This window comes from Megalobrama amblycephala, linkage group LG18 (genome assembly GCF_018812025.1).
Source record: "Megalobrama amblycephala isolate DHTTF-2021 linkage group LG18, ASM1881202v1, whole genome shotgun sequence".
NCBI classification, from domain to species: Eukaryota; Metazoa; Chordata; class Actinopteri; order Cypriniformes; family Xenocyprididae; genus Megalobrama; species Megalobrama amblycephala.
In genome coordinates this window covers 1,684,079-1,696,370 of record NC_063061.1, presented here as the reverse complement: position 1 = coordinate 1,696,370, position 12,292 = coordinate 1,684,079, and the positions used below count along the sequence as shown (strand labels likewise).

General features: G+C 37.2%; 1 protein-coding gene across 1 annotated transcript in view; it reads right to left on the bottom strand.

Moving 5' to 3' along the window:
* Positions 1-12,292, bottom strand: part of fstl4 (follistatin-like 4) — a 227,200-nt gene that overhangs the window by 32,201 nt on the left and 182,707 nt on the right. Inside the window, exon 7 of the mRNA XM_048166722.1 lies at positions 6,231-6,397. Within this exon, the coding sequence (XP_048022679.1) occupies positions 6,231-6,397 (167 nt within the window). The remainder of the gene's footprint in view (positions 1-6,230; positions 6,398-12,292) is intronic.

Sequence of the window (12,292 nt, the reverse complement as noted above, 5' to 3'; positions counted from 1 at the left end):
TTTTATTTCATGGCAGAAACCAGCTTCCATACAAAAATGCTGGGTTAAAAACAACCCAAGTTGGGTTAAATATGGACAAACCAAGCAGGTTGGGTTAATGCCTCTTTCACAAGATGTAATATAAGTCTCTGGTCTGGTCAAGTTTCAGCTTAAAATACCCCACAAATTTGCCCCTATTTGGGGGTGAGCAAAAACATGCCTTTTACTATATTACTATATTGCTGGCTAAAAAAAATCAATCCAAAATCGGTTGAAACAAATTGCTGGGTGAAAACAACCCAATCCCTGGGTTTGTCCATATTTAACCCAGCAGTTTTTTAGAGTGTAGGTACTGTCCTTGTGTACTGTCCATAACGTACTGAATCTTGGTACACACACATTTTATTTACCAATCAACACACAGATCGTTTACAAAACCAAAAAAGTTAATCACAGCTGTAGCTATTGAAAGCGTTTTATTGGCAATTTCCTCCACTGAGTGCTTCAGGAGCCGCTGAGGTGTATTTGCCGGCTCCTCCTCGCTCCAGATCACACAACAGACTGCAGCTGGATTGAGGTCAGGACACCGGCTTGGCCTTTCTAAAATTTAGAGCTTCTTCTCTTTGAACCCTCAGCAGTTCATTTACTCCTGGGTCACTGTTGTGTTGTAAGAGTCTTCCTGTCCTGAGTTTTACAGCATTGTCTGAAAACATCTTCACTGCTTCAAATGCAATGCTGTGTTAAAACAGTTAAAACGTTTTTCACACACCATTGAAATCAATGATTCACGGCATGAACCGCCATACTGACCGGTACAACAGAAACCAACAAAGTACCTGTAATGATCCTATGTGCACCCTAAAACTCTAGTTGCTATACAGATATAAACACGCACCATATGCCTTATTTTTAAAGATCAGTCAACAGTGAGAAATCATGTAGAATAAACTCATCTTTTCCCGGAGAATCAGACCCAATCAATGCCAAAGACCTCACAATCAAAACAAAGGGCAAAAATGCCCCTAAAATGAGTTTTTGTCTCATATTTATTGTATATCAGGATATACTTAAAGGTCCTGTTCTTCGTGATCCCATGTTTCAAACTTTAGTTAGTGTGTAATGTTATTGTTAGAGTATAAATAAAATCTGTAAAATTTTAAAGCTCAAAGTTCAATGCCAAGCGAGATATTTTATTTAACAGAAGTCGCCTACATCGAACGGCCAGTTTGGACTACATCCCTCTACTTCCTTCTTTAATGACGTCACTAAAACAGTTTTTTGACTAACCTCCGCCCACAGGAATACACAAGAGTTGCGTTTGTAGAGTGTGTTTGTCGCCATGTCGTCGAAACGCTGTTATTTTCATCCCGCAGTCCAATCACCGGGTCTGATTCCGGCTCAAATTGGTAGGGTAAAATTAAAGACATGTTTACAATAACACTGAGCGCGTGTATCTCCACGTTATGGTAAGAGGCATGACCTTTCCGGGCAAGATGCGCTAAACTGCTGTCGAATCACAACACAGGAACCGCTGGCACAATCAGAACTCGTTACGTATTTCTGAAGGAGGGACTTCATAGAACAAGGAAGTCATCAGCCCGTTTTTATGACAGTGGAAACAGCGGTATACAGATAAGTAAATTATGTGAAAAATACTGTGTTTTTTTTACACGCGAAACATGAACACATGTTATATTGCACACTATAAACACAATCAAAGCTTCAAAAAAAACACAAAAAACGGGACCTTTAAGCAATATCACATGAGTTTTGTCCTGAATAGCACGAGTGCAAATGTGAAATTGATTTTATACAACAGTTCAATAAATAAGAAGTTAATATTGTGTTATATTTTAGACACAACATTGTCTGATTTTGCTCAATTTTCCCAACGAAAATATTACCAATAATGCCGGAGAAGAACTGTTGTGCATCTCCGACCAACACACAGCGTTGTTTAATTTCTGAATGAATCCACATTTTGAAAGAATCAGTCAGTGAATCAATGATTCAATGGTCCATTTATAAAGAGAGCCATTTACTTAAATCCTGAATCAATCAGCCATTTCAACGAATCATATGAATGAATGATTCAATGACTTACTTAAGGCCACCTACAGGCAGTTTTAGATTCTTATTTAGAGTATCATTTTATTAAAAATATATTTCTCATTTTTCCATATGAATATATCATCATTTACTCACCCTCATGTTTGTTGAAGCCTAGAAGTTTATGTGTAATAAATTGTACGTTGAATCAAATACATTTTTTTTCTAAAGCTAATTTTTTTCTATTTAATGCTTTTCTCATTTAACACAACAATGACTTTAAATTATTTTTGGGGGGCAATTTCTTAGCCAAATTTGATGTTATTAATTTGCAATTAATTAATCCAATCTGGACTCATGGAAAGACGTACCTGTGGGAACGTTTTTGCGAATTGCAAAAATACGTACATATCACAGAAATGAACTTGTTTTCACGTCTCCTTGCACAATATTATGTTAGGATCTCAAAACGCTTTTTACCAAAGTGCACGATTTGTAAATGAATATATTTTAGACTTTGCATCAGTTAACCAGCTCCATATTGGTCAGTCGTCTTCTGCAGCGTCTCGATTCTCACTCCAGCTGCTTATGAAGCTGAACGGTGGCGTCATTCAGCACTCTTCACCGGTGCTCGTTCTCGTTGACCCACGCGTCCTCGTTGACTGGGTCAGTGTTGCAACATTCAACAAACACTTCATTAACATGCAATTAGAGTATAGTAATGAGCGAGCGCAGAAACACAACCCCATGCTGACAGGAACGCAGGTGAGCTAAACACAAGCGGGACACACCTCATTAAGCACTACCCATTCCCACCCCGAGCATGTCCGCTTCTCAAAACCTGCACATGATTTGCAGTCCTTTGAAATCAGCACGGCTCCTGGCCCAACTCCTGAGAAGTTATTTCCAATTACATCATGATATGAAGTGGAGGAAACACAAATATGTTTAGTAATTGCAAACGGAAAGTGTGCCTCAGAATACAGAGCATGTGTCCTGATAATGAACATTAACATTTGTAATTTGTTTTGGCATGAGCTTCTATTCTCCAACATACTGATTAATTGGTGAAAATCAATGCAACCGGACCCCGACTGAGCCCTGTGTTCTGGATGATTATCAGATATGCAGCAGCTGCCCAATTAACAGGAGGATGAAATCATTTCACATCAGGAAAGAAACTCAGCATGGTTTCTCACCTTGAGAAGGTGTTCTCAGTACCGTTTCATACAAAACATTCCCTTATGATCAAAATACGGTGAAAGCGCCATTGCACGTAGGGTGCATATAAGTTATGCTATCGCAAAAAGAGCTTCAGGTGAGCTACTCCGTAAAAATCTTTTGTCAGCCAGCCATAATGTGCATAACGTGAGCTCTACATCAACCATAAAGGCTTTCCAGACAGGATCAGGTCAACATTTCATGCAGGGGGCTCCGGAAAGATGTTTTGAGTTCAAAGTCTAATTACACAAACATGTACAAACTCGATTCCAAAACAGTTGGGACACTGTACAAATTGTGAATAAAAAAGGAATGCAATAAATTACAAATCTCATAAACTTATATTTTATTCACAATAGAATATAGATAACATATCAAATGTTGAAAGTGAGACATTTTGAAATGTCATGCCAAATATTGGCTCATTTTGGATTCCATGAGAGCTACACATTCCAAAAAAGTTCGGACAGGTGGCAATAAGAGGCCGGAAAAGTTAAATGTACATATAAGGAACAGCTGGAGGACCAATTTGCAACTTATTAGGTCAATTGGCAACATGATTGGGTATAAAAAGAGCCTCTCAGAGTGGCAGTGTCTCTCAGAAGTTAAGATGTCCAGAGGATCATTTAAAATGGACTGTGGCAAAGTGGAAAACTGTTCTGTGGTCAGACGAATCAAAATTTGAAGTTCTTTTTGGAAAACTGGGACGCCATGTCATCCGAACTAAAGAGGACAAGGACAACCCAAGTTGTTATCAGCGCTCAGTTCAGAAGCCTGCATCTCTGATGGTATGGGGTTGCATGAGTGCGTGTGGCATGGGCAGCTTACACATCTGGAAAGGCACCATCAATGCTGAAAGGTATATCCAAGTTCTAGATATGCTCCCATCCAGACGTCGTCTCTTTCAGGGAAGGCCTTGCATTTTCCAACATGACAATGCCAGACCACATACTGCATCAATTACAACATCATGGCTGCGTAGAAGAAGGATCCGGGTACTGAAATGGCCAGCCTGCAGTCCAGATCTTTCACCCATAGAAAACATTTGGCGCATCATAAAGAGGAAGATGCGACAAAGAAGACCTAAGACAGTTGAGCAACTAGAAGCCTGTATTAGACAAGAATGGGACAACATTCCTATTCCTAAACTTGAGCAACTTGTCTCCTCAGTCCCCAGACGTTTGCAGACTGTTATAAAAAGAAGAGGGGATGCCACACAGTGGTAAACATGGCCTTGTCCCAACTTTTTTGAGATGTGTTGATGCCATGAAATTTAAAATCAACTTATTTTTCCCTTAAAATGATACATTTTCTCAGTTTAAACATTTGATTTGTCATCTATGTTGTATTCTGAATAAAATATTGAAATTTGAAACTTCCACATCATTGCATTCTGTTTTTATTCACAATTTTTACAGTGTCCCAACTTAAATACAAACTTGTATTTCTCTAGCAGGGATGATAATTAGAATAATCTTTGTGAATTCGATCTACCACACCATCATATTTCAGCATACATTCAGACAAGAATCAACGACACAGTATAAAGTCAGTCAGTTTTAACTGAAAGGGTATTTTTCATGACCACATGTACCCTCATAATGCAATTATAGTGAGATTTAGGTAATTGTCAGGGTTCTGTCACTTTGGTCTGGTTTATTCTTGTTAGGTGACAGATAGGCTTGCTGCGATAGTTGGCGATACGTTACTTGCCCACTGTGGCATCACCCCCACCGTCATTTTGATTTTGTACAGTAATAAAAATCATTTAGTTCAGTTAGATAACAGACATTACAATTAAGGAGACAGGAGACAGATTTCATTTATCACGAGAGTGAGGAGCTGACTGACAAGACGTTTCAAATGTAAAAGTTCCTGTTTGGCAATATTTTGGATTTAAACCCAATGCTATTAGGGAACCTACAAAGAATTAGTTGTGTTTTCTAGTTGTTGTGTTTTTCATTAAGAATAATAATCAACCCACCCACCATTCAAGCAATTGTCGCCCCTGAATTGGCACTAATTTGAAAGTGAAAGTGAAAGTAAAATGCGCACATGCCGCATGGGCATTCGTAACGATGCATGTCTACTGGTGCAGAGTGTTATCAGATCATTCCTAAGGAAGCTCAACTTTCACAGGAATTAATTAAAAAACACTCACTCTGCTCCACACCGTTATGAATGCCTGTGCAGCCGTGCGCTCTTCACTTAATCGAATTAGCGATTTAAAAGCGAGGTGCAAAAGAGACAGACAATATTGCGATTAATCTTAACCTCATGTAAACACAATACTTGGTTCAAATTGATTTTAATAACAGCAAAAAGGCATGTAAACACTTTAATGGCATCTATTCCACTCTGATCAAAGTGCGCGTGTGCATGATTGGGGTGCTGAAGAAACTGAGTTAATGTTGACAACGTTGCACAAAATGAATATAATGCAGTATATTGATGGTTAAAAACATCAAAATGCAGACATTTTTAGGTGCATCACCAGAAAAATGACTGTGAACAAATTGGTGCGCTAGAAGAGCTTGTCCAGTAACACTCTGACTGCATGCGAGATCATCATATGTGCTGTGCACTAGAGTATATGAGAATAATAGCCATAAAAATAACCATAATTCTTAGTGAATAATCAGAATGGTGAAAATTGCATGTAAATGGAAGTGAAGAGGTTTGCTCGTATCATGCAAACATCTTACTGAGTCTTTACTCTTTTAAATGTTGTTTTATACCATTAATTAAATACAACTATTGATGGCCAAACAATGTTTAACTACATATTTAGTTCATAATTCTCTTTACATTTTGCTTTAAATAGCCTATAATATGATATTTATTGGAATGTTCCAATTGTGATGTCACCCATTTAATGTCACAACACACAACGCTATTGGGGCATGTTGTCACAGAGGTTGCATTTTCTTTTCTTTCTTGGACAATAATGATGCTCAACAGTTTGATATCAAAGTACTCACATTGATATCCTCTAGATCCAGGAAGTTGAGGATGATGCCGTTTCTCTTCCAGATGATGGGCGGTCTCAGAGTGCCCTGAATGGCGCAGGACAGCACAGCGCTCAGGCCAACGGTCACTGTTGTGACGCTCAGACGCTTATCATCAGCTAGACTGAGCTGAACCACCTCTGCAAGACAAAACAACATTATTACGATTATTATGATGAAAACTGAAACGACCTTGTCATTTGTTTAAATTGCATTTTTAAATCGGTCAAAACAAAAATGATGGTTTCCAGTTTTGTTTACTTTGTCTAAAAGCAAATAACACTCCACATAGGAAAAATAAATAAATAAAAGAAACAATTTTGTTTAAACAGTATTTTTTGCTGTGCTGTGTTGATGTGCAGAACACATGTTGGCTAGCTTTATGACATAATAAATAAAATAAAATAAAATAAAATAAAATAAAATAAAATAAAATAAAATAAAATAAAATAAAATAAAATAAAATAAAATAAAATAAAATACAATAAAATAAAATAAAAATAATGCAATAAAATAATAAATAAAATAAAATAAATAATAAAAAATAAAATAAAATAATAAAATAAAATAAAATAATTTAATTTGTTTGTTAGTACATAACATAAAATAGAATGCTTCTTTTAAAAATACAAATAAACATGACTATTGTAACTGAAAATTAAGGCATGAACCAAACTATAAATATAATTTGAGAAAAACTAATACATTGATACACAATTTTTTATTTTTATTTTTTTTTCTTGTCCAGCAATTTAATGTATATACATTTCATAGATATATAAATTCCAGCAATCAATATATATATATATATAATAAAAAATCAGAAATCTAAATAAAATATAATTATTTGTGCAATTCAGTTTGTTAGAGACATGGGAATGATTTAAGCTTCAAACTTATGCTCTTCAGAAAGGAAACGCCACTTTAAAATTTGACAATTTGTGGATGATCCTTTAAAAATATGAGTCAGTTGGACCTAAAAACATTCGATGAACAGTTTTGTGCAAACAGGAACGGCTCAGACAACGCAAATGTCTCCGGATGACCTCGGGTCAATTGCAGTCTGGCTTTCAGATCAGTCATATCACAGCTAGTGTCGGCGCGCTGACAGCAGTCTAAACAGAGCGTGCTGATGCTCGAGTGCTTCAGCAGATGATTTGAATGCAGTGGACGCTCTCTGGAACAAACGTGCTGTTTGTATGATTTCCTGACAGTTGCAGGTGGGTTTAATTCTTTCAAATGAAAAGAGCTCATATGGGTGATGTTGGGAGAGCACTGCGGAGCTGAACACATTGATTTGCTCTGGTTAGAGGGAAGAGGAGATCATGCACCTGCCTGTCAGACTGCAGCTATCATATCTGAGAAAGCAGCAGGTGCAAGAGGAAGGAACAGGCCATCAGATGGCTGTGCTGAACACGCTTCGGACACGTCACGTCCTCCACTGCAGATAATGCAGCATTCGCTTCACCAGCAATGAGCTGTGATCCACTGCGTGATCCAGACCGCTGCACTGGCTCTGGGAATGTTTGCTCCACTACACTGGAGATGTTCCCTGTCAGAACACTCTTCTCCATCACTGACCGTGTCATTTAAAGTGCATTTTTATATGGGTCTAAACTAAAATTATGGGTCTTTAGAACAGAATAGCCTTGTCTTTATTTATACCAAGTGAACTAAATTAACATTAACAAAATGTTTTTAGTTTTATCTTACATTGGAAATTCTACTTAAAGGATTAGTTCACTTTCAAATTTAAATTTCCTGATAATTTACTCACCCCCATGTCATCCAAGATGTCCATGCCCTTCTTTCTTCAGTCGAAAAGAAATGAAGGTTTTTGATGAAAACATTCCAGGAATATGCTCCTTATAGTGGACTTCAATGGGCACCAAATGGTTAAAGGTCAAAATCACAGTTTCAGTGCAGCTTCAAAGAGCTCTACATGATCCCAGACGAGAAATAAGAGTCTTATCTAGAGAAACCATCGCTCATTTTCTAAAAAAAAATAAAAATGATATATGTTTTAACCATAAATGCTCATCTTGAACTAGATTGTAGACACAGCTAAATTAAATTGTCATATACAATATGCTAGTGCAAGTATATAACAATTAGTTCAAACTTTGACCTGTGGAGGGCAGTAATACACTTAGCAGTGTCTACAAGCTAGTTCAAGATGAGCATTTATGGTTAAAACATATATCATTTTTAATTCTTTTTTAGAAAATGAGTGATGGTTTCTCTAGATAAGACTCTTATTCCTCGTCTGGGATCATGTAGAGCTCTTTGAAGCTGCACTGAAACTGACATTTTGACCTTCAACCCGTTGAACCCCAGTGAAGTCCACTATATGGAGAAAAATCCTGGAATGTTTTAATCAAAAACCTTCATTTATTTTCGAGTGAAGAAAGAAAGACATGAACATCTTGGATGACATGAGGGTGAGTAAATTATCAGGAAATTTTAATTTGAAAGTGAACTACTCTCACTCATATTATAGTTAATTATCTTTTTAGCTTTTGATCATATTGCAATTAAGTAGTAAAAAGCCAAAAAATTATTATATTGATCTACATTAACACTTTGGCTTATGTCTAAGAAAAATATATTCATCAGACTCAGACTTGGACATAATAATGACCAGAAGTGAGGTAAAACTCAAACAGGAATGTTTATTTGCAGGAACACAATGCATAAACAGGTAAGTGATGCAATTACAATAAATACGTTTTTTACTTTTTATGAATGTTTTTGTCTTTGGGAAAAGAAATATTTTTGATTAATATTACATCAAAATTTAAGGTTTGAACCAAAGCATTTTATTTTTTAAAGTTGGTCCAAAGTATAATTGTTTATTTGCATTTTTCCCCCATATAATTTCATCATCTTTTGATGAATTACTGCTGCTGAGATCACTAGAAAATGTCCACAAATGTGTTGACTTTATGTTTCTCATACTGATTTTTGTGGAAAATGCTCAATATGTAATAATGCTAATGAACGCAGAACAGTGGCATGTTTTAGTGTGACCAGAGCAACACCAGAGCAGATAGTGCCTGGTTAAACAGGATTGTGGGTGGCTAGAGAATAAGACAGAGACGTTTTTGTGCATTAAAAAGCGGTGCAACATTATAGTGAGTAGTTTAGTGCTGTAGTTACTCCTACTATCCTGTGGTCTAACGGTAACCTGTACCCGGCCATGAGCACGGCTTTAAATTAACAAGCGCCAAATGCGAGTAAAAATCATTGTTGGCGAGTATGTGAAACGGTGTCACTTGCCAGTTGAATTCTAACAATGCAATGTTACGTGAATGTGAACAAACGTGAAGGATGCTCTGTACAGTTGACGGGTCAGTGCTGCATCATCACGAAAATGTAAGCCTTTCTAATGTAAATAGTCAAGCGCTAGAACACAAGAAAGGGCGAGATGTGGGAAGTTCAACATCTGAATCGTGCGCTCTGAATGCCATGTCTCAGACAGCTCACAAATACTAAGTCTTTCATGCCTTCCTGTGACTGAACGGACAAATGAACACTAAATTATGTAAAAAATGCAGTTTCTGCGAGTATCCTAGTAAACATAGTTGGTTTTGTCCTCAGTCGAGAGAGAAAATGCATGATCTGTGCGTGCATTCACTCTTAAAGTGACAGCGTCCTAATAATCCTGCTGCTGTCTGTGATTTGAATGTTAACCAAACAACAAAGGACAAAAAAAAAAAAAAAAAAAAACTCACTCACTGCTCTTGAACTTTAAAAAGGATATGAAGATGTGTTATTTATTTGATTAGCTTACTTTATTAAGTTTCCGTTCCTAATAACTACTGTTAGACCTGCCTGAAAAGCAATGTTTACTCAATTTTATCTTTATTTATTATATATATATATATATATATATATATATATATATATTTTTTTTTTTTTACTTGGCTTTTAAAATGTAGGCTATTAAAATTATATCAGTTAAGCTAGTAGTTTTAGCCGTGGTATCGTTATTGGAATAGATTTGTGAATTTTCACTAGTACCTAAAATATTGGCGTCGTACCGGCCTGTTTTTGTTTCACGGCAGGTAAAAAATAGTTTTTACTCGGCAGGCCATTGGCAAGTGTGGCAAAAAGTTAGTTTTAAGCTCGGTCATGAGACATAAACTAACACCAGCACCTCATTATTGCATCCCCAGGTGATGATATTTCTTTTTTTGTCAAATATAACTTACACCAAACGATTTAAACTAGTGAGTATGTGGCCTTAGAATAGCAAGCGGTAGGAGGAAGTTTTATAAAAGCAAAGACAACTGCGCAAGAGTTCTTCTCACAGGAGTCTGAAAGTGAATGCCTCAGCCCTCAAACCCTGAACCCAAAAACAGCTTCACATTTTACAGCAAATACAAAACCTAGCATCTCCCTTTCATGATTCAGCAGATGCCTTGTCGCTTTACTTCTCATTTTTAGCCTCCAGCAATAAAAATACTTTCCATTTTCCTGGCACCATGTTGAGTTTTCCCCAGCAGAAGAGGCATGGTTTAAGATTGTTTACCACAGTCTGTCTCTCTCTCTCACACACACACACAAACACACACTAGTCTCTGCGGCAGACATGCAGACAGACGGATGACATATCCATTGCCCGTGGTGGCCCTCCCGCTGGATAGGGCTGACATGACATTATCTCTGCAATGGCTCTTTGTGTTCCCCTCTCGCCCCAAAATAGCTCCTCCTCACAAGTTATTGACTTTCTCTGGATTTGCAAACTATTGATCCATCAAAGCTAGGTGTTATCTGGCACCAGCCAAATTCAAGGCCATTCATTTCTTACCTAAATGAAAGCTTCCTTCAGGGCACGAGTGAAGTGCCTCCTCAGTCAGAGAGGAGAGATGCATCAACAGCCTGAGTGTCTTTATATATGACATTATAGTAGAACACAGATGAAACTCTCTACAGCGGGATAACGGCTGTGTTTCTGGGATTCTCAGCTGATAATGTTGATATGCCATCCACATCTGCATATTTAAGATGCAATGACTGGGGTCGGGAATCCAAAACCGTTTTCTGTGTTTAAAAGGGTTCCTAAAATGGTTTATAATGTTTTCAGATTTCTTTAGTGTGTAATGATGCTGTTTGAAACATCCTAGAACAGCTCATTTACCAATCTAAATGCGTTTCATTACTGAAAGGATTGAGTTTTGCATGCACAGACCTGCCGTGGCTTTAGTGTGTGTGTTGTGTGTTAAGTTATTACATTTATTGGTCGTTTATTTCAGGTCTCATGTGACACACAAGAGCTGTCAGATCTCTCGCACTCTTCTGGCATGTGGATTTATTAAAGGAGTTTCAGTGTGCTCTGTGCCTAAAATAAGATTAAAAATATAACACCAACACCCCCGTAAAGCACAACACCTGCTGGCTGCAAACACTCTAAAGAGTGCAAACAGCATAATTGCAGGCCTGCCAACACACACACAACTTCTTTCACACTCAACTGCTTTTATTTCTTTATATAGTTAGATGTGTAGAGTAAAACATACGAGGATATGAATATATGAAACGCACACACACACACACACACACACTTGATTTACTTGATTGTGATGGGTCAATTGCAGCACTGGACAGTCAAATATCTTTGCATGATGACGCTAAACTGTTCATATTTAAAAGCCATTTTCATGCATACCATTGCTATTTTTGTTTCTCAGAAATGTAAGGTATAAACTCACAATTGCACAATTATAAAGTACAAATTGTGAGAATTAACCTCACTCAGAAAAGTCAGCTCACAATTACTTTTTCCTCACAATTGCGAGATTATAACTCACAATTGACCCTTTGCTGGGAGTTTGATTGACAGGCGATCTAACCAATCATAAAGCCGAACCCGCTGTTATGTCTGACAAAGCAGTCAGGGGAGTTAGTAGAGTAATGTCGGTTGACTTGAACTTGAAAAACTGTATGTGCTCACATCTTTCCGGGGTTGTAACAACATTCCTTCTGATGTTCTTTCATGTTTATTTGATGCCATAAATTAAATACTAGGAGGA